Source organism: Electrona antarctica (genome assembly GCF_951216825.1).
Source record: "Electrona antarctica genome assembly, chromosome: 7".
Classification (NCBI taxonomy): domain Eukaryota; kingdom Metazoa; phylum Chordata; class Actinopteri; order Myctophiformes; family Myctophidae; genus Electrona; species Electrona antarctica.
The window spans coordinates 27,243,376-27,267,501 of record NC_136812.1 but is presented as its reverse complement, the minus strand read 5'-3'; the positions used below and the strand labels follow the sequence as shown (position 1 = coordinate 27,267,501).

Here is a 24,126-nt window from a genome sequence, read left to right as displayed (position 1 = left end):
CCTATTTTGAGCATGAGCAACAGCAACAGCAGATCTATTTAGCCTCGGTACCCAGGCTTTAATTGTCTCCACCAGGCCAAAGGCATGGGGAGAGAGTATGTTTTGCCCTCCGTCCGTCCGTCCGTGTGTCCGTGTGTGTGTCCGTCCTTCCGTCTGTGAACAGCTAATCTCCGGCACCGTTAACCCGGTCGATGCCAAATTTTGCACACACACTCCCTGGATGCCAACGATGAACCTCTGCCCCAGAATTTCCAGAACGGCCTGTTATAGCGCGACCAGGAGGCTGCTTTGTGCAAAACAAGTTTTTGGACAGTACAGTACAGTACAGATTTTGTCCAAACATCACGCAAATTGGTACACAGTCTCTCTAGAGCCATTCAACGAAACGGGTCTTTCAGATTTCTCAGACTCCATCCTGATTGGCTAAGATTGGCTTCCAAAGTTCGCAGGAGTGCTCAGTTTCAAACAAAATGCTGCAAATCATGAACACATCGTGTGATTTCCGTGAAATTGTGCACGCACATTCCCACTAGGCCGAGGAAGAGATGCCAAATGAACATTTTCAACTCAGCCTCATGGTGGCGCTATAACTGGCCGAAAAGTGTTTTTACATCTAACTGCACAGATCTGTGGATAACTTTGTATGCCAACTCCCTAGAGGCCAAGGAAAAACCTTTGCCTGGAATTTTTCACATCTGCTCTTTATAGCGCCACCAGGAGGCCGACATATGTAAAACACATTTTCTAATATCATGTGATCAAGACGGGTTTGTTTGATTTCTCATAATCCACCCTCATTGGCTACGATTGGCTTCTAAACTTTTCAGGAGTAGCCTGCTTTGTACCCGTTTTGTACAAATCGCCACAACTACTCAACGCAGCGTCCGATTGTGGTGAAACTGTGCATGCATATTCCCACTAGGCTTTGGAAGAAATGCCACTTGACAGTTTTCAAATCAGCCTCATGGTGGCGCTACAATAGGCCAAGCCGCGTCACACACACACACACACACACACACACACACACACACACACACACACACACACACACACACACACACACACACACACACACACACACACACACACACACACACACACACACACGTTTATATTGCTCCTAAACATTTTGCCAAACATCACACACACACTCCTATCCTCCTGGTGGAGACCTGTGCCCAGAAGGGCACTTTTTCTAATTTCCTTTCAATTCGGCTCAAAAAGAAAAGCCTGGGGAAACCCATTGGAATATTTGGCATAGGAAGCTTGTATTTCGCTAACCAATAACAGTGCAGAGGTGCGTCGCCCAAAATTTGCCGATGTCAGTGTTCTCCGCTGTTTTCTACCGGGGAGGAGAGGAGGGGGTTGGGGGCACTGCAGGGGGCCCCTCTAGACCAGAAACCACACAGGCTGGGCCAGGCTACAGATCTATAAACTCACAATGTGACACAATAGCTGTCACAGACTCGCAACGCAATGTTTCGATGCATTGAACAATCGTACAGACGTACAATGAGGTATAAAACGGTGCTTATATCATTCTTTTTAGTAAATCTGAGCACTTCTTTCACCACTGCACCGCCACCAGTTTATACTCAAATCCACACCAAACAAGACTGCACCATGCACACCCCATCATATTCCCGTCATATTTAATCTCCTCACCCCTTTCCCCTTCTAATCCAGTGTAAATGGCATGTACCAGCAACAGACAAAGGGCCAGAGGTGCTTATTAGATCAGAAAGAGGTCCTGCATTTAGCTCCACTACAACATGAGAAAATACATATATTTTTCCTAATCCTATATGTCAGGGGTTTTTCAATTTATTTTGACCCAGGGACCACCGTCCTGACTAACCACCTGACACAATAGTGGTGGGGGTTTATACACCATTCCATGGGTTAAGTTTAGCCACTATCGCAGGCTATATTCATGAGCTGGACAAAATAAATCTATAGTTTTCAAAGGTATTTTTGTTGGATACAGGCGCAATTGAATGCATCAACTATTTAAGTATTTTTCCCCGGACAAAACGGGACACCCCAAGTCCTCCATCAAAATATTATTATTCACAAGAAACAAGAGTAGCAAATACAAGTAAAAGTAAAATTGTGTGTGAAGTGAGGGGCGCCCACTGTATTTATATCAGCCACATAAGGTCTTATAATCATTTAGTGACCTAAACAAACGTGTCACACACTTACAACACAAAGTGTCGTAAGTGATCTAAACAAACAATACAAATAGCGCCTCTCAAAAAAAGGAATACAACTTAAAAAATGTGGCCAGGGACCACCTGCAATACCACCGATAGCCACCGGATGTGCAGCATAAAAGTGGTGCGCGACTCTGCGCTCTGTGTGTATACTCACCCAATAAATAATTCCTAAGACTTGGAGTCAGATATTGTCTTCTAGTTTCATATCCATGTCATCGGTCATTCCGGGCCCCTCGTCCTGGAGAAGAATGTCTTCCGTATGCAGCTTGTAGAAAAGTGGAGATATTTTACTAAACACACATTTTCTGTCAGAACTTTCACATAGATATGAAACTAGAGGACAATATAGGACTCCAAGTCTTAGGAATTATTTATTGGGTAAACTGTACATACAGAGCATTTACACACTGTAGCGTCACGAAGATGCCGCTCGTGGCAGGAGTCTCTTCCTGTTTTTTAGACCACCAGGAAGAGACTTATTTATATTCAGAGTATTGTCTTGCACTTGATATATTTATTATTGTATGAGCCTGTGCTGTCTTTTAACTAGGAGACACGTAATTTCGTTTTTTTCTGCTGCTGCAGTTGGAAAGAATGACAAATAAGCAATCTTGAATCTTGAATCTTGAGACTCCTGCCGCGAGCGGCATTTGGCATCTTCGTGACGCGACTGTGTGGATGCAGTCATAGTCGTATCTCTATAGACTCTGATCTGGATGTCCTGTCATATCATGTGAGCTTAATGTGTGCCCAGGGGGCGTGGCTTCACCTGTCACACAACCATGCTGTCATCACTTCAATCTCTCACCGGCACCCACCAGTTTCTACTCACCCCCACACCAAACATTACTAGCCCAGTAGCCCCACACCACCCCATCACATCCCCCTCATCTTTGATCCACTAGGGTACTACCCCTTTCCCTTGTCATCCAAAATCCTAATTAATTCATCCATTTGTTACTGAGTGTCAGTGTACAGTACACATGTAACCAAATGGACCCTTAAGGGGGTTTGTTTCTATACCACAGGGGATTCTTTTTTAAATGTTTCAAATGTTTTCAGAAATAGTAGATCTATAGACTCACCAACCATCCATGTGTGCACCCTCAGATTTAAATGAACAATGTGTATTTTATTTGACGGTGTATGAAGACAGAGAGATGGCAGTGATGCTCAGTGTGTTTTCATTACAGCAGAGTCTCTTATCACAAACAAAGTAAATGTCCTCGATGTACATCTGAGTGCTAATGGCTCTGCACTGGGAGCGGGTGTCTGGGAACACTGGGAGTGTATTGATTTACAGAACCTGAACCTCCACGGGTTTCCCTGAACGTTAGAAGGTTGTGTATGTGTGTGTGTGTGGGGGGGGGGATCTGTTTCACATGTCTTATTTGCTTGCTCTGTAGGGAAATATTTGATGAATTGCCAAAAGTATCCAAACCCAACCAAGCCCAGGGGATCCGTTAATGGGATGTTTTCATGAATAACATGAACTGAGATCTCCATCTTTTAGCAAGTCGCGGAGGGAACAGAGACAGAGGCATAACATTTAAAATACCTTTAATCATTATTGGATAAGCTTTTGTATAGTTTGCATCCAGCATAATATAATTCTCAACATGAATGAACATATTCAATCACTGTATTTCATCTCCATTTTACAAAGAAAAATATTCCTCTCTGGAAACATTGCATAACAAAATCATGTGTTGTTAAAATAAATCCTTTTTTCCCCACTTACACAGTCAAACATTATGTCCACTGATCTGTGCATTGCATTGCATTGTCCATTCCTCATACTATGTACACCCTGTGTTCAGTTCAGGATGCGATTCATGTACACAGTGGGCCTGTTTCTATTCACTTGCAGTTCTTTGAGCCACATGAACTATGAACTTGGGCACATGCAGGGAGAGTGGCATAAATAAGAGTATCAATGAAAGGAAAAGCTGGTCTTAATGGCTCTTTTCTTTAATGACCCATCAGGTGCTTTGAGACCCACGTCAGTGCAGGCAAAGTTTTTGTGTGTGTGTGTGTGTGTGTGCGTGCGTGCGTGCGTGCATGTGCATGTGCATGTGCATGTGCATGTGCATGTGCATGTGCATGTGCATGTGCACGCACGCACGCACGCATGCATGCACACAATTGTGAGTAAAGGAAAAACAGCATGACTCTGGTGGTGGAAGCTTCCTTTCAGTTCCACCACTCAGCTTTCTATGAGCCCCTCCTCATTCTATCAAGGGACACACAATTAGCCTCTCTTCTAGAGCCACTCAAACAAGCCCCAGCTTCAGCCACTGGTGAGTAAAGAGCCTCTTTGCACCAACTCAGCTGACTGTTAGAGAGTGTGGCTGAGCTTTCTAATGGGCAGATGGGCACACTTGAGATGGCAGACTGCCTGGCAGGATGGGAAAACTGGCAGCTTTAGTGATATACTGTTGGCAATAGTAAAATTACCATTTACATTATTTTATGCACTAGTCAGAAAGTAAAGCAAAACTCAAATTAAAACAATATCAAAGTTTTAGTTGGAGGGATTGTTATCATGACACGAATAAAGATTTTAAGAAACCAAGATTGCCCTGACTGTTTTTGCGCATAAAATGATTTCAAAGGCTGGTTATTATTAAGTTACTTTATTTCTGTCATCTGATTACATAAAGAAGAAAGCAAAAGCAAGCACTCGGTTGAGTATTTCCACGTCATAATGTCACGGGTGCACGGTTCTGGAAGATACAGTCTATAGAAAAGAATACCAGCACTCACGTGGTCTCCTGGAAGGATTCAAGTTTTATTTTGTTTCTCCCCAGCAGCAAACAACCGTCACTGTTGACTGTTGTTTGCTGCTGGGGGAAAACAAAAAAAACTTGAATCCTTCCAGGAGACTATGTGAGTGCTGGTATTCTTTTCTATAATCTGATTACATAATCCAGTGATTGTTCGCATTGTTTTTGCTGGCCACCAGTGGTGAAGCCTCGTTGGTCTCATTGTCATGGCAACTGAGTTATCTTATCTGCAGTACGTTGTTCATAATCATGCTGTCTGTCTAAAGCCCAGAATGACAGGCTGCTTGGCAGGATTTTATGCAATGGATCTAGCATATTGTCACCTCTATAATCTTTATGCAATGGATCTAGCATATTGTCACCTCTATAATCTTTATGCAATGGATCTAGCATATTGTCACCTCTTAGTATAATCTTTCAATTAGTCTCAAATCATATTCTGGACATCATATGTGAATTCTGTGTTGGAGCTGAAAATCACTAGTCACAGTCGAGTCTAGGGTGCATTGCCATTGTTGATTATATATACAGATGTCTTCCTACAATTTTACATAGATCAGTGGTTCACAAACTTAAAGGGGTTCCAAATGAACCCTTACAAGTCTGTTAACTCTTGAGAGTTATGGGGCTTAATTCTCAAAACATTTGAGAACCACTGACATATAAAACTCATGCGCACACAGTGAATCAATCACTGAGCCTATAGGATATGTCTGCTTTCAAAGACTGCTCCTACAGATACAGCACTTCTTGGCACCTAAATCCTGAGTGTAAAATGAACCCAAAGGATTTCTCAGTGTAGACAATGAGATTTTGATGTGAATCACTGGTGAGTCTGTTTTAACAACGTGTAAATTCTCTTTTAAGACCATTTCTGTGCGTGAATTATGCATGGATGTGCAAAGTGAAGAAACATTACAACAGCAGAACATATACTATAGCCTGATCTAATGTGTTTCTCAGCTTTGCTCCCCACACTGAAAGTGGTAATGTAGCTTTTTCCATATGGCTAAACTAATCTGGAAAGAAAACCACAAACTGTGGGAGCAGACGCTCTGGCACCCAATCACGTTTTACAGCCAACACATATGTTAAATAAGGAACCAGACTCCATGTCTACACTCATGGTTGGCACACTCATCCAAAAATGGATGGATGCTCTCTTTAGTTTTATTGAGAGAATTGGGTGTGAGAGAGAGAGAGAGAGAGAGAGGGGGGGAGATATTAGTTGAGGAAAGGTTTTAATGATGTATTACTGGTCCATGAGGGAATGTAACATTTAAAATGTCTGGTTTTCGCATAGTTTCCTTCTCCTGCCTCCAGAGTCAGCCTGGAGTCACTAGTTACTGTGGTGCCATCTTTTTAGTGCAGCCTCAAATGTGCAGGCATTGTGAATGCATAGTAGTGTGTGCATGTTGGCACTGGGTGCGTGTTTCCATGAAGCCAGTGTTGTGATGGAGAAGAAGAACCAAATAAAGTGAGGGGGAGCAGTATAGAGAAGAAACAAAAAGGAATAAATTAAGGAAGATGATGCTCCACTCATATTTTGGCCTGTAATACCCAATACAGTCTGAATAATAATAATCACAAGGAGTGGCAGTCAGTTGAGACTTTACACATAGGACCACCTCAACGTCAATCAACAAACAACAGCATCATCATCATTGTCTTTGTTGCTTTACTGAGTTGTAAAGTATGCCAAAAGTCTTGTAATCAGTTTTGTTCCAGAGTACAATGGACCATGTTGACCTTTATGCTAAAAGGGACTTTTGAAAAAACGGAATCAGGGCTGTTGATGAGGGAGAACTGTAATAGCGGGAGTGCTAAGTGGCCTAACAAAGTTCATAGCCTGAAATGTCAGCTTTTTTAAAGGTCATCACATGTAGGAGGGAACATAAACCGCTACATTTTAAGAGGTTGTTTTTTTCTGGCAATCGTACAATAAATAAATAAAATGATAGGAACTTATTATGAACTGTGGTCTCCCCTATTATACCAAATACAGCATCTCCCATTCTAAATATGACAGTTAAATATGAGCGAGCCCACGGTGAATGAGTTGAAAACTCTTGAAAACCTTTGGGATTTGTCAGCTCGTATCCACAACTGACAGACCAGCTGTGCACAGGCAGGCAGTCTCTCTCACTCTCTCCTTCCCCTCCCACACACACACACACACACACACACACGCGCACACATGCACGCGCCAGCATCCATTACCCTCTCTCTGTCAGTAGTCTTAGCAACCCGCTGTCTTGAAGAGCAGACATTATTAGCTTTCAGTGGCTTTTCTATGTGTAGAGAGGCTTTTGATTTAAGCCAAGTATAAAGTATTCCAGGAATATTGCTTTTCTTCTCTGATAGTATTAAATCTATCACACATTTGTCTCACGATTCAACCAATAAAGCTCTCAGCACAGCTAGGGCATGCAATATCCACCCAGTCACACTAACACATTTGACCACTCAACACTCACATGGTACGAGTACACAGAGTGTGGGTCTATTGATTTAGACACGCAAGCAGAGGCAAATAAATCAACAACTGTCATATAAAAAACACAAGATTATCGTAACAACAGTGCAGTCATCTTGGGAGAGAAAATACAGGCATATGCAGGTTAGGTTTACACCAAATTCAGGCACAACATTTGCTCTCAAATATAAATCTAACACAGGTTACTGTAATCATCAGAAAAGAACAATAACACTTGCCAGCTACAACCATTCACAACTAGTACCTGAATATACAATATTGCAATTGGTCGGTTAAGTACTGTAGGTATTAGCTCCACAAAGACACAGGTGCATACAGTGGGTACATTCTGAATGAGAGAACTGTATTGTTACTATCTTCAGTTCTCTCCCTACTAATATGTCATCTGCTCCTGGTCAAATTAATAGAAATGGCAGAGAAACACTAAGGACACTGTGGCTCACATATTTCATGACGATACCCTGGCATTTAATTTCAGGGTTGCACAACGTCTGCTATTACTTTATTGAGTAATACTATCTATGAATATTCACATTAATGGTTCAATTGTAATCTTTTGAATTTAAAAATAAATTTTCACTTATGACATCAGTGGGATTGATTGTGGAAAGCACTGGCCGTGAACTTTGGAGATTAGGTTGATTGATTCATGTTGAAGAGCTCTTGTTAACTGAATTATTACATATTTTATATTTACTGTAGCTTTCTTCCTGAATAAATGTCTTGTAAAATTGTTAAATAGTTTTAAACAAATGTCCACCAAAACAATACAAATCAGAAGAGATGTTTTGGCTATCCAGCAAGTGGTAGACGTGATTATTATAACAGATCTTAACACTGTGCTTTATTTGTAAGGGTGAACTCACACTATGAGAGTACTTGAGTTCATCTAGAAAATATAATATATAATCAGGGAGTGCTGAGATAGACCCTGAGAAACTATGATATGGGATCTTTTTTTTAATTAATAATCTACTGTACTTTTCTGTGAGGCCATCTATTTTGGCTATATGGTCAACGTTCTGTAATGTGCATTTACACTAATACTGACATCATCAATGTTTTATATAACATTAGTGCAGTCCCAGGATTGAAACTACAAAATAAAAATACTATGCTCTCTGGCTCAGCTGTGCATTTGAAAACAGCTGTTCAATTCCATCACAAACTTTCACTTGAGTTTTTTTTACATTATAGAGAGTGTGGTCAATATAGCGGCTTTACCCTTCTTACAAAAAAGTCACATCCTCTTGTGACTGCACCCACCGCCAGTGTGCATCATACTCCAGGTGCATTTTCCCATTTCTTTTGCAGCTCTCCAGGTCGATCTTCCCATTCTTGTAGGATTTAGGTTTTGGACTCTGTTTTTTCCCCAACTTGTCATTGAGACGGGGCCGGGTTGTGTCAGAACCACCACCTATCTGCTTGGTTGCTTTCTCCAGGACACCATTAGTCTTAACTGCCTGTGAAAGGCCATTGTCCTTGTTGGCTGGGAATCCCTTCTCCCTCTCTGTTGCCTTAGTCCAAATGAGAGCTTCTTGCTTAGAACCCTCAGACTTCTGCGCAGAGCCGCCAGGTACAGCTGATTTCCCAAGTGCTGCAGCGCGTGTAGTGACTGCAGAGATACTGCCAGCAGTCCCTGGACCAGCTATCACCTCCATCCCACTTCCGACCGCGACGTCAGGACCGAGCCGAGCCCCTTCTCCGACCTCACTCACCCCAGGCAGGCCCTCAGTTCCAGACTTAGACCCTGACCCAGATCCGTCTCCGACCCCAGCTCCTGCAACCGCATCCCCGGTGCCTCCCCCTGTCCGGCCTCCACTGGCTGCCTCGGAGGCTGGCGGAGCGGAGGAGCAGATGACAGACTCGGAGCTGGAGGGGCAGTACTCATCCATGTCATCCGCCAGGGTATCCAGGTAGCTGCCAATGGAGACATTGTCCAGCTTGTCATTGTCGTGCAGGCTGCTCCAGGAGCCTCTCCAGGAGGTGTCTGGCCCCTCTCCCAGGCTGTACTGACTGCTGGTCAAGCTGCTGCACCGGCTGGTCAGGGTGCTGCGTTCCTCCATCAGCCACTTGACCGCCTCGATGCCCTCGTGGACGGTCAGCAGCTGCTGCAGGATCTTCACATCCACTGAGCGCAGGTGTGCCTGTGGAGAAATGGAAAGGAGCAAAATGGTGAGATTAGAGAGCGGAAAAATAACTTTTTAAGAACGTTATTTTAACCACTTGAACCGCAGCATCCTTATTCTGGGGTAAAAATGCCAGATCGACTACAAGCTTCGCAACGCGCCACAGTATTTCTGGTACAGAGATTTGGTGTAGAGTGAATGGGTTCGATGGGTTACAGTTTAGAGTAACAGTTAAGAGAGTACTTAATTGGTGCCCACACATTGCATCCGATGTTCAGAGCCACCTACTCTGCTGGGGGAGCAGGGGGGGCTGGTGACATTAAATGCTATGGATGTATAATCACATCTCTTCATATTAAACAAATGTATGGATGAATTACTGTCTCCACAGCATTGCTATGAATGGAAATGTCATGTTTCTATGAATACAATACAGATCCATTGGAATTCACATTTAGCCTGGAGTCCAGGCTGATTTGCTACGTTGGTTTTTTGCTCACTTCACTATTCAGTCTCGCCAGCTACAGGGTCCTATTTGACTCGGATTTCAAATACGCAGGCAACTCAGGTAGTGACATAAGTTTTACATGGGAAAACACTGGAGATTACTTTGGGGGTCACGGCGTGATAAGATTGAGAACCACTGCAATAACAGCACATACAATAGTGACAGGTACAAGACTTATGTAGGTGGAAGGAAAGATAAGGGGAGATGGAGAAAACGCACCATGGCTTACAATACACTAAGCACTATGCCAGATTATTTGCTTAGTTGCTCTCCGTTTGTAGGTCAGGTATCAATGCTAGTCAAAGATGTGTGTGCGTTTATGAGTTGCGCAGTGGAAATAAATGTAAGTACTAGGAATCCAAAATAACAGCCACTGCACAGAATACATTAGCAGAGCAACCTGCAGGAAAGAGCAGGGGCCAGGAGGTGATATATGGAACTGTCATTCAAGGTTTAGCATGACGATATCCATCCCCTCTCTCCTGTCTGTCACACACACACACACACACACACACACACACACACACACACACACACACACACACACACACACACACACACACACACACACACACACACACACACACACACACACACACACACACACACACACACACACACACACACACACACACACGCACACAACCTAGTCTACTTATCTATTTGTCTGTCTCCTGCCCCCATCTCATTTTCTCTGTCTCTCTTTCTCGCTAGCTCCAACAAAGTGGATTGGCTATGATTGCTGGCCTGGCCCCAGGGGACAGCACAATAGCTGCCAACTGGACATGGACACACTGTACAATCTTAAAATTCAACTTAGATTATTTTGCATTAAGTGCCAATCTGGGGGCTTCCGCAGCCCTGAGCACACTAAAGAAACCAGTGCACCACAGGATTTTCTCTGAATGTTTCATTGCCAGATGATTTGTGATAATGACTGCTGGAGATGATGATACGATACTATGCATTCGCACATGTCATTGTGCTTCAGTTTTATGCTTCATTCACCAGTCCTGTTGGGAAGTGAATTGAACCTGACACAATCGCCTTTATCCAAGGTGCATTACATTCACCCATTCACAGTTCACACACACATTCATACACCAATTGCGGCGGAAGCCATGCAAGGTACCAACCAGGACATCAGGAGCAATTTGGGGTTCAGTGTCATGCCCAAGGACACTTTAACATGTAGACAGGAGCCTGGATTCGAACCGCCGACCCATGGATCATTGGACGATTGCTCTACCTCGTGAGTCACAGTCGCGAGGGTGAACCACAATGCTTTTTCGAGAATAAATAAAGGTTTCAATCAAATATATCATGCATTCATTCAACCTTTACTCTGACAGATCATTGAGGGAGAACCTTATTTACAATGATGCAGAGATTACTAACTATAACAACAAAGAAACACAATATCCATAAAATCGACAATATCAACAAATCGATTATAACCACTTAAGCCAATCTTAATCTTATACTTTGTCACACGCATTGAGCTTCTAGAGCTTCTATTTTCACAGTTCAAAATAACATACGATATATAGATAGACTATTAGTCGATTGTTTTACAAAATTATTGATTATTCTTTATAATCAATTAAATTGATTAGTTCGATTAACTATTTCACCACTATAGTTTGAGCTATTGTCAATGGGAGTAATGAGCTAATTGTAGAGAGTGAATAGAACTGTCCCTCAGCCAAAGACCTTTGCCCTCCGACCTTTAGCGGTCTTAAACGTACCTTTCTTATTTCCTGTATGGCTTCCTTCTGACCCTCGAGGTCAAATCAATGAACTAGTGGAGACTCGAGAGGAACCTATTGATTATTCGATGCCATCGTACTGTTTATCTCCGACTATCTGCAAATAGTTAGTGCCATTAGCATTGCAAAAAATGCAAAAATGCAAAAAAAAAAATAGCATTGTCCAGTGGAACAACATACCAATATAGATTTAGCAGTTACGTCTCTGTCAACTCAAGTGTATCATTATTGTTCCAAACAATACGATCAGAGAACCCATATTCCATTATGGAGGAAGGAAAGCATGCTAATGTAACAGATTGATTAAACATTTTCTAGGGCATTTTAATGATATATCCTCCCTCCCTATATGAGGGTGGTGGCGGCTGCCCTTTGCATGAACTCACACAATTGGTTCATGCAAAGGACAGTTGACAGTGTTCAACACTAATTGTCCATACAGTATAGCTGGAGGGATTGAAACCAAAGCTTTGATAACATTTTTCTACTCGTTTTACTTGTTTCTAAGCTGAGAAAGTGACCCCTTGATTTCTCTTATACCCATTATTTTTGTGCTTTCTGTAATGTTAATACATGCACGCACGCACGCACATGCACACACACACCATGGCACCACAATCCTGTCCAACGGCAGGATAAGCCTTGGTGACCATCCAGAAGAGGACATGAGGCAGAAAGTCAGGGTGTTCTCAGCAGAGCTAGTTTAGACGGAGGGAATGGCATGAGGCGCCTGCTAAATGAGGTGAGAGATCTGCTGATGCCAAAGTCACACTGTATGCTTCAGTACAATGAATTACACTGGCAGGCTCAGCTCTCAAACCACAATATTGAACTGATTTAAAAGGTGGTGGTGAGCACATAGACTGGGGAGAAATAGACAGAGTCAATGTGACTGTCATGATGTCACCTATTGGTTTGTGTACTCTCATTTTGAAGCCTTGAGCTAATTGACCGTCGCCATGTTGGATATAGGACGCTGCCATCATGTATCCTTGCAGCCACAAGTGAGAGTTAGTGACCATACTTGGATGAGAGGGTTGAGCTAGGGAGTGTTGAGGCATGACATCACCCATGTGGATGTGACTTCAACCACTCTTTAGTCTACCCATCAGGCAGCATATCCATGATTTCTGCATAAAAAGTCCATAGACTTGGCTGCCACATGACATCACAGGACACACACACAAAGCCAGGCAGGCATTGGAGGGGCTAGTGCCCCTAAAAAAGCTGAAAAATGGAGTTAGCTGGTTTCTGCCCGACAGCTAGGATATACTAATAAATTATAATTTTTGTGGTTTTCAAATAAATTATTGTTTGACACAGAACCAAATGTTTCATGGCCATGATTCACCAGGAGCTTGGATGGCTTGTTTCCAGGCTTCCAGGCTTTAAAAGAAATGTATAGGCTTTCGATCTGTGGCACCTCAAAATGACCGCCATAGCTATATGCCCTATGGGAGTATCAGGTTTGTTTATGGTTATGTCCGAGTTAATGAATTTAGGATTAAACCTTTGTTTAATCAGACAAGACAAATTAAAATACAATTGTGGCCTGGCAAAAGGCAAGGCCTTTTGAGGGAGAGGATAATATAGGGGATAGAAATCAATCAGATTAAAAGCACAACAAATGGTTTTGCACCCAGCATTGGCTGGACTATTGCATGGGTGAAATTGACTCTCTGATTTCATCTCTCTCTATGATGGTCTGATGTCACACACAACAGAAATAATTTGTGCTGACGTCAACCGGCATCAAGTCATCAGGTTTGTCCCATCCATCCATCCATAAGTTTCAACAATTCATCAAATCATCCATCCATCCATCCATCCATCCATCCATCCATCTGTCCATCCGTCCATTTCTGCTGTTCATTTAACGCGTACCAAACAAAACAGAAAAACGGGGAACGTGAGCAACAGACAACAAGCACAACTTTGTTTGCCTGCGTGTTGCTGTAAATAGCAAGGCCTCCTGGGGTGTGGTAGAGTCAGGGGTTGGGCTCTGGACTGAGGTTTGAGGTTTGGGCTGGCAACGGCTGAGTGTCTAATGAGGATGGTAGTAAATATACTACTGTGTCTCAGTCAGCTAGCGCTGAGGTGGCACACGCTGACAAAGCCGTGTCTAGTCTGTGGAATCTGCTGCTGCTGAGCTAGTCTTCTCTGCAGGTTGCATTTACGTAATGACTTTTACTTTTAATGCTAGAAAATGTTATCTCAGCTGTAATGGGTAGTGTTTTTACCTTGTAAAATACAGTAAGATGGTATATTGTTAAAGAACATTGCCTAGGAGGAGAGAAATAGCCAGTTTTCCATGGTTGCATAGAAGAACATGTAGAAAAAACAAAACAAAAAAAACAATTGAACTGCGGAGTTTGTTTGCTGATACAATCTATTTAAAAGCCAAAACATTAACCTGTCTTCTGCTGATCCAAGGCCTCACTAATCGCTACAGTATGTGCCCTGTTTACAAGCTGTATTTAGCTTAGCTTGTACTACTTGAATTGACATGGTGTACATCAGCATGTTTTTGCGGGTAATAACACCCATCCAAGTAGAAAGTGCAGCGCTGAAATGAATCATGTACTATATAGGGTGGTAGACTCACACTTCGACATGACAATGATCCATAACTGCATGAGAACATTGTCTGTCATAATGTGGTTTCATATAATAAAGGTGTTGTGTAGGAGAATTCCAAGTGTGCCCACATCAGCATGTCCCTTGTATTCATACATCCCTTGTATTTAAATACATACTGTAAGGCCACCATGGTCAAAGATATTTACACCACACAGAACGAAAATGTTATTTACAAAACAATACTATTGTTTTGCCTCATTTTCACAGGTTTATGACTATGCTATTTACATGGTCAATGACATGCCAACACCACCTAGATCTGCATATATGTAGCCGGCCAGCAACCCTACATCTGACCTCAAACCCTTAGATATCCATATATATGGAGCTGACCTGTTCTGACTTTCGATATGTTGATCCATCCCCACTCGTCCTTCCTCTTCGATGTCTCCCTTTTGACTGATACCTGTCCATTCAAACTCTAGTCTAGACAGTTATTAGCACCCGGAAGCCGGCGAACTAGAGAACTAGAGTTCTCAACAGGCCCGAAAATTAGGACCTGGCCCTACCTGGGCCCTGATCAAACCCTGTGCACTCAAGACACTGATCCCGCTGCCAACCTTAAATCTCCATATATAGAGCTGACCTGTTCTGACATTCCATATGTTGATCTGACCTCATCAAACCCTGTACACTCAAGGCACGCTCCATATATGACCAGACCTCATCAAACCCTGTACACTCAAGACACTGCCCCGCTTCCACCCTTAGATCTCCATATATGGAGCTGACCTGTTCTGACAATTCACATGTTGATCTGACCTCATCAAACCCTGTACACTCAAGACACGCTCCATGTATGGCCAGTACAGAATTCATTCCATATGTTGATCTGACCCCCATGCCAAAATGCCAGCGCTTCCCCAGCAGTCTGCCATCACCCAGGCGGATGCGTGTACTGTTATTATTATCTACAGTTTTTCAATTGTGTCCCAACTAGTGATGTTGTTGTGAATGTATTTCATATCTGCTGTCAGAAAAGTTATGTCAGTTATGAAGAACTTGAAGAGCCAGCTTCAAGCATATACAGTATACTATACAAAAACCCTTTATTATGCAGGTATCCAGCATGTATTATACTGCGGCTGTTCAAAGAGATTTGTCGCTGTAAAAGCTGGTTTTCTGAATTGAAAAACACCCTTATTTTCAGATTGACAACCATGCAGTCTTGGAATACATAAAACTCATGGTTAAGACATTGTAAAAACTAAAGGACCATGTCCATATGTGGGTTATGCAGTTTCCATGCAACAGCAGTGATATGGGGGTTGACGTATGGACCATAGGGCCTGAGCACTGGGACTCTGTTAATGCATCTTTAACCATTCTTTCTGCCAACCAAACAAAGCCAAACTGATTTCAGCTTTACTATTCCGGAGTCAGGCCAAACAACTCCCGGCTAATGTGTGGGATTCTGGAAAACTCATTTTCCTGCTTCTCACATCCAGCACCACAGATTCTAAACCTTTTTTTTTGTTCAAGGACCCCCAGTTTGACATGCTTAGGCCTCTCTGTGATCCCAGTCTACACTGTAAAATCGTCAGTGTTCATTTTACTCTAAAAGCATGATACAAATGTAACAAAATAGATCTATAAGGGTGCATTTGGTTCCATTTGTACACTGACAGAGTTACATACGGGGTCTATATTTGATTCCAAACTATCAATTATTTAGTTGGGGTCAAGGACCACCAGGGTTGCCAAGATATCCCAAGCAGATTACAGTAGGTGTGGAGATGTACAGTATTGTATGTGTACTGTGGGTATGAGTGTGTTGCACATACAGTATGTGTGTACTGTACTGTATAGCCACTGTGTTCAACAAATGTAACTGTACTAGAATTTCGCGGGCCTTCGGCCCGCTCATCCCAGAGTTGCGTTGCCCCGCGTTGCGATACAGAAGTCCACAGATACAGAAGTCCACAGTGACACGCGTTTTATGCAGCTGTTTTGTGTTGCAGCGCGTGCGCGCGCGCGCGTGTAGTGTTGTTGTTCTTATCCATATATGCGCCTCGGTTCGTCCCGTTTGTTCCACGCCAGGTGTCGACGCAGTCGTTTGTGCGATTTGCGTGTTTGCATTATTTTAACTGTGTAGGCATACCATATTCTGAATTACCAAAAAGAGGACACATGCGCGCGTGCATGTGGATGTGCACATGCGCGTGCACGTCGTGCACGTCGTGCATGTGCCGTGCGTGGGCGGTTCTGTTAAATTGAGATGTCAAAAGAATCTATAGCCTAACAATAAATGGATCAAATATGCTCTATATTAGTTATGTATGTATTTAAAGCAGTGGCTCTGAAAGGTGTGATCCAGGGACCCTCATGGTTCCTTGAGGGGGTTCCAAATGGACCCATTATAGGTCTGTAACTGTGAGAGTGTAACACATGGACCCAAATGGACCCTTACAGGTCTGTAACTCTGAGAGTGTACAAATGTAACCAAATGGAGTCTTTTATAACTTTTAACTCTGATACTGTAGAAAAGGAATCAAATGGGACTCTTATGGGTCCATTTGGTTTGACTCTCAGAGTTATGGGGGTCCTTGAAATTAAAAAGTTTGAGAACCTGTATGCAATGGCTTATCTGTTGTAAAAAGAGAGACCAGCCTATTCTCCAAACCATCATATCTTATGCTTTGCTAGGTTGTACAAAATAATATTGGGTCATTATAATTTGCAGGACTCACCGCGCGCACAGCTGCCTTGTCTGTGTTGACATGACATGGGCTTGCAGGACAGAACTTGTATTTGTGACAGACACATAGTTCCTTTGCAGACAATACAATGTGCTTCTCAGTGGTCAGTCACAAAGCTAAGAAAACAGCAGCCTACTTTTTCTGCATGTCAATGATGAGATAGTTCTCCGCTGTCTGTCTATCTGCAGACAGCGGAGCAGCCAGCGAGCCTTTCCCTGATCTGCGGTCGGGACCAGTGGTAGTGGTGTCAGCGTGCAGCGCATGCAGAGTTATGAAGAATACACATTCCGGGGTTCGGGCTGAAAGTCCACCTCTCACAGTGTTTTTCCACTACGAACCATTGAACGTGCATTGTAATACACATTGGTGTGAATGGTCTGTGAGCGTAGCGATACACTACAGGCGATACGTGTAAAACCCCGGACATTTGAAGGAATTTATAAAACCACCCGGACTGGCCGGACAGGCCCCCAAAAGAGGACGTATGGTAAACTGTGTATGTAATCGCGGCGCTGTCCATCCAAGTTAGAATGAGTGTGTGTGTGTGTGTGTGTGTGGCTGGCTGCCCTGTGTTTTGCAGCGTGGGGATCGCCATGTGAGGGGGCTAGCCAATAAGGGCCCTGTGTTGCATGTGGAGAATTGTGTAGGTTAGTGTGTGTGGTGTAGCCGAACGGGGTGGTGAGAACATGAGGGGGATGTAGCACAGCAATCGGTGACCCATATATTAAGCTGTGTTGCTCCCAGCATGCAGTGCAAATGCGTGTTGTAGCAACCGTAGCCAATGGGAAAACAGGATGCAGTGTTGCCAGGTCCGCGAATTGTAAGCGAGTTGTAAGTAGCGTGTTGAATGGCATTTTTTCTGGGCTTGTTTTCATAGACCTGGCAACAAATTAGGCGGGGGTGTCGGTGCTTGTGGCGTGTTTGTGTGTGTGTTTATTTACTGATTGTTTGTGAGTCTGGACGGGAGGCGGCTGTAGTGGCAGTGCAATGACAATTTTTACGCGGGTGATGTTGAGTGTGGCCGTGCTGCGCGACATGAGGAGATAGCCGTGGATCGACGCGGAGGGTAAGTCTGTGACGTGTTAGTGTGTTTAGTGGGTTGTTGCAGTGTGTGTTGCAGTGTGTCAGTGACGTAGTAGCTGGTGGCTTTTGTTCCTGTGCGTGCGCACAGCGTTTTGGGCACACGTTTTCAATTGTATAATAGATAATGTACAGTACAGTCAGTGGTATTATACACCCTCCAGACAGTGTCACACCACTGCAATGGAAACATCAGTGCTGTGGACAGTATGGACCAATGGAAACAAGCCCCTAGCCTAGGGCTTTCAGTGTTTTAACAATCATTGTAAAGCGTACCTCTATCTATAACTGTTACTAAAGCATTCAATCAATAAAAATAAATACAAATAAAATAAACGTGTTCTCAGACTGTGGACAGTACGTGTTCTCTTCCATCTGGTCTGATCTGATACAGAACAAACCAGAAGAGTGTGCCAGGAGAATTTTCTCCTTTTGATCTTGAACATGCCTCTTTGTCTTTATATGGTGCAAATAAAAGGCATAATCAGGTTGTGCTTTCCGAGCAAAATGCATTCTAGTGTTTAGCCTGCAGCATCAACAGATATGGTGCGTTATAAATATACTTGGTTAGGAATATTTATCATAAGACATGACTCATTTCCTGCTGATACAAGCCTTTATCTGTGCCACCAGGGAAGGAAACAGGATTAAAGGATGATCACTTCTTGGCACACAGTGCAAATCAGATTTTCATGCTCAATGTGGCACTTACATTATACGGAAAACAACACTTTAAGTATTTCTCAGGGATAACTGCATTTTCCTGGTGGCTTCAACTGATGAAGATAACAAGGGATGCAACATTATATGCCATGCCCTGGTACATACATGACATGCCAGGAATATGCGGAACGATTAATAGCTTACAGGTCAGGCTAAATCTGGCACACGTTGTTAGATATAACGTGTGAACGTGTGCGTGTGTGTGTGTGTGTGTGTGTGTGTGTACACAGTTGATGTCCAATCAGTGACTCTCCCATGGTGAGATATACCAGCTTCACAATGTCACGCTGCTAATAGGCTCTGTGACGAAACAGCACAGCACAACATCACTGCCTTCGGGAATGGAACACATTATACACCACCATGACGCATGCATGCAAACGCACGCACGCACGCACGCACGCACGCACGCACGCACGCACACACACACACACACACACACACTTGCTGTGCGAGTGTTACAATGTACCCTTACAGGTCCATTTTAACACTCTCATGGTTAAATGAACACTTAGGGTTTCACCGTGTGTTGCCGTTCTCTGTATCTTCACCTTCCCTGTCTATCACATGCTCTCTGTCAACATACTGTACGCCGTGTATGGTGTCCTTGGCAAGCTTTCTCTCCGGTCACATTAGACAGCAGACGGCTGTGTTCCATCTGTGTGTCCTACTCCATCTGTCTGACTTCACTTCTGAATGCTGGGCAGCTTCAATTCACACCGTTAGTGTCAGACAGTGATGTCTATTGTGTATATTGTTTTAGTGCATATTGCTCCCTTGCTGCCATGTTGGTTACGGCAATTGTCTCCACCAGGCCAAAGGCATGGGGAGAGAGTATGTTTTGCACTCCGTCCGTGTGTGTGTGAGTCTGTGAGTCTGTGTGTCCGTCCGTCCGTCCGTCCGTCTGTGTACAGCTAATCTCCGGCACCGTTAACCCGGTCGATGCCAAATTTTGCACACACACACTCCCTGGATACCAACGATGAACCTCTGCCCCAAATTTTACAGAACGGCCTGTTATAGCGCCACCAGGAGGCCGATTACTCCTTTAGATTCTGTCCAAAAATCCCGCAAATCGTTACACAGTATCTCTATAGTCATGTGTTCAAGACGGATCTGTCCGATATTTCATATTCCATCCTAATTGGCTAACATTGGCTTTCAAAGTTTGCAAGATTGGCCCGTTTTGAACAAAAAGACACAAATCATGAACGCAGTGTGCAATTTACGTGAAATCTTTCACAGACTTTCCTACTAGGTTGAGGAATATATTCCACCCTTTTCACATTGGACTTATATATGTACACACACACTCACAGCTGTACACAGACAGACGTTATAGCGCCACCAACAGGTGGATTTTTGCAAAACACATTTTTGGAACAAAATGCCTCAAAAAGAGAGAGAGAGAGAGAGAGAGAGAGAGAGAGAGAGAGAGAGAGAGAGAGAGAGAGAGAGTAGTGACTCATACTGTAGGCCTACTCGTAGCAACACCTCTGCATTCAGCCTCTTTCAGCCTGTGGATGCTACTGCAGGTGGTGAAAAACTATAGATTATTTTGTATACGCCTCAGGCTGTAGTTGGCATATGACTGTGTGTGTGTCTGTGTGTGTGCGTGCACGTGTGCGCGGCTGTGTGCAGCACATAGATGTCTGCAGGAGATAGCTCTAATCCATCTCCCGCATATACACAGGCTGTAATACTATTTACAATGCACATCTGTCTCCGTTCAGCTTTCTTTCTGTGTTACATCATGTTAGGTCATACTCTCTACATGCCAAAAACAGTGATGGGTGGATGGATGGATGGATGGAGAGAGAGAGAGAGAGAGAGAGAGAGAGAGAGAGAGAGAGAGAGATTATAGGCTGTATGTCTGACCTATGTGACAGACAGGCGATAGGACAAGCTGTCCCACTAATTAAACACACTCTCACTAATTCAATCAAGTCTCTTTCTCTCTCTCTCTCTCTCTCTCTCTCTCTCTGTCAGTGTCTGATAATGCCTAATGCCAAAATGTAAGTAACCGATTTCACTTCCCACACTCTGATAATAGAATTAGAAGAGAAGCACATGCATAAACCTCACAGATGCTGTGTGTGAATTAGGGATGCACCGATATGAAAATGAGTGGCTGATACCAATACCGATGTTTAAAATAACAATTTAGCCGATAGCGGATACTGATACCAATATATGTTTATTTACTTTTTGTTGTTTGTATTTCCCCCTTTTGTGCCGGGAAATAAATACATCTTCAACTTCAATACAATAAATAAATGTTCAATCAGAATATACAACTTGGTATAGGCTGCAGAAAACCAACACACCAACATAGCCAACGCAAAATGTATGCTTTCAAGTATCAACAGATAAATATCTGCTACTGCCATCGTTAATGACAGTTTTATTTGCCGATACCGATATTGACTGATAGCGGGAGATATTGGCTGATACCAATATGGTACATACATCAGTGCATCCACAGTGTGAATGTGTTCCCTTCACTGGCTATCTGTTGCTGCCTGCAGTTCATTCAAATTCAAAACACTGGTGGTGACCTACAAGGCAATCAAGGGCATGCTACACCTTCAGGATATAATCCATGCACCCCTACACCTATTCCTGCACATTTTGATCAGCTAACACAGGACGTCTGTAGCTCCCGTCCCTAAAACACCCAGACCAACGCTCCAAGCATCCTAGACTATTCTATCCTAGGCTCCCAAGCCATGGAATGACCTCCCCCTCATCAGGACTGCAGACTGACTCACTCCCCATTTTCCGCCGCAGTATGAAAACACTTCTTCAGACTCTACTGTACCCCTATAGCACTTCTCATTCCTTGTATCCCTATTCCCTACTTGTCACCTAGACATATGTTTCAAGGCCTAGTTAGTGCAGTTACTTTGTAGCACTTCATTGTTTTCTTTGAACTCTACATGACCATTTTGGCTATACCCTGTCATGTGTTGACATTTTACAGTACGTTGCTCTGGATAAGAAAAACTGTAGTGAAACCATTGACCAAGTCATATCTTGGTCAATGGTTCCTGCTCTGTTTCCTGGGATAATGGCATGTTTATACAGCTTACTGCATGCAGCATCACCCTCCCTCAGGCCCTGAAACCAACCACAACTTGTGGTGATGTGCAATGCAATGTGTATCTATTTCCATGTAAACTCATGTTGATTTCTAGATGTTTGAATCCAAGTCTAAAATAAGTGAAAATGAGTTTTAGGGGTGAAGATTGAAAGCTTTGTTTTGGTAGGTCGTTTTGCAGCAGTATGCTGTCTTAACTGTCACATAACCACAGACTGTGCACACGCTTGCATTTACCACTGGAATGCATGACATCTGTGAACACACACGAGGGGAAAAACAACCCCAAAGCAGTGTTTTTTCTCCAGACCTCCTCTGTGGTGGGTCAATGTAAACAAGACAGACAGGCCAGTGAGACAAATCTATGGCACAAATCATCCACTGACTGCCCAATGGGACTTAAAACATGTATTTCACCTGATGGAAAAACAGGCTTTCAGTGTTGATTTGATTTCACAAAATAAAATACTAAGACTCATTGCTATTCCAAATCTTGAGAATGTACACAGATGATGGTTTAACCATCAGCTTAATTATACTGGTAATTAATAGCAGTTAGTGTTTGAGCAATATAGAAAATATAATTAAATTATGATTATGATTGGTGAGTGAATTAATTAACCTTTAGGCTACAGCAGGCCAGGCTGTGATGACCAGCTCTTTTCGAGAAATCCAACGCAACAAAGCCAGCCACCTGCCTCTCTACGCACGAGGCGCAGAGCTGAATTATTGACAGGTTGTTTTGTAAAAAGGTCGATGCATGCATGCATTGCCTCTCTCAACGACCAACCGTTTTTTTCCTCAACCGTGCGTGCTATCAATATCGTATCGTCTCACGTTTCACGCACATGCACCCACGCTCCCGACCCCTCTCTCTCTGTGTAACTCTCTCACGCACACGCGCACGCGAGCTAGCGTTACATAAATCACTCAGACTCTCACCATCTCGAGTTTTAATTTCCTGATCTTTTCATCCAGGCTCTTCTTTCCCGTGTCGCGTTCTTTTGCGTCGTGCACGGGAAGCTGCAGCTTGGCGTCTCCGCGCTGCGAGGACACCTCTTCCCGCATGCACTTGAGCAAACCTTCGGGGGTCTTCCGTCCGATTTTCACTTCTATATCTTTCAAATCTGGGATGGTTTCGTTGTTGGCGCTGCCTTCATCCATTATTGTATTGCGCCGTTAATCGAATCTAGATATGTAGACTTATTTTGATGAAAGTCCTCGTATTTTAAGCTGCAAGTGTCACCCCTGATAGCATCCTCATATGTGTCTGGTATGGAGTTGGAATGCACCAGGCGACCAGGGAGGGAGGGAGAACATATAGCAACGGGCTCCTCGCACCAGGGCATACATTCATCAAAAATAGTCCAGATACTTTAACAAAATACTTGAGTGGCATTTAAGAAATACCGTCAAGTTGATTGAGGTCCCACTATTAAAGTAGCCTATCCGACCTACCAGCTGATCTGATGCGCGCATCAACTGGAGACATGGAATCACGAGAATCCACTAGTCCGTGACTTTTTGATCGAAATCCCTCCAAAGAAAAAACATAGTTTATGATTCCATCCGTTTGAATAGATCCCTCTGGTCCAGAATAAGATGGACATGTCTTGGTCAACGCACGGTTATCCTTCCATATGCTACATTGCGGAGACCAAGAAAGGCAAGAGCTCCCATGCAGACGCAGATTCCACCTGCATGATGACAGCAAACAACAACCGCAGTCAGAGTGAGAGCTGAGCGGAGCGCACAACTTGTCCACCGTAATGGCTATAATATCCCGGCCCACTGGTAGCTGCATGCAGCAACCGCCTACTGTCAGAGACCAAGTCAGGCACAGTTAAACAGTTTATGATCTGAGCTGGCACTATCACTTTCTTTAGCTGGCTGACTGCCCCCCTTTTTAAACACAAACGTTTATTTTTTGATCATCCCAGCTCACCTAGCCTAAATTGACATGTTGAGGATGGGCA

General features: G+C 43.4%; 2 protein-coding genes across 2 annotated transcripts in view; one reads left to right on the top strand and one right to left on the bottom strand.

Moving 5' to 3' along the window:
* Positions 1-8,731: 8,731 nt before the first annotated feature.
* Positions 8,732-23,439, bottom strand: lurap1 (leucine rich adaptor protein 1; the record flags this gene model as incomplete). Its single annotated transcript, XM_079505450.1, has 2 exons — positions 23,093-23,439; positions 8,732-9,649 (listed from the first exon to the last, which is right to left on the bottom strand). Exons 1-2 carry the CDS (start codon positions 23,312-23,314, stop codon positions 8,732-8,734), a joined length of 1,140 nt encoding a protein of 379 aa, XP_079361576.1. The 5' UTR covers positions 23,315-23,439.
* The window catches only part of ttc22 (tetratricopeptide repeat domain 22), a 20,690-nt gene continuing 14,793 nt past the window's right edge, over positions 18,230-24,126 (top strand). The window contains exon 1 of the mRNA XM_079506396.1: positions 18,230-18,313. The gene's annotated coding sequence lies outside the window, so the exon portion shown is untranslated. The remainder of the gene's footprint in view (positions 18,314-24,126) is intronic.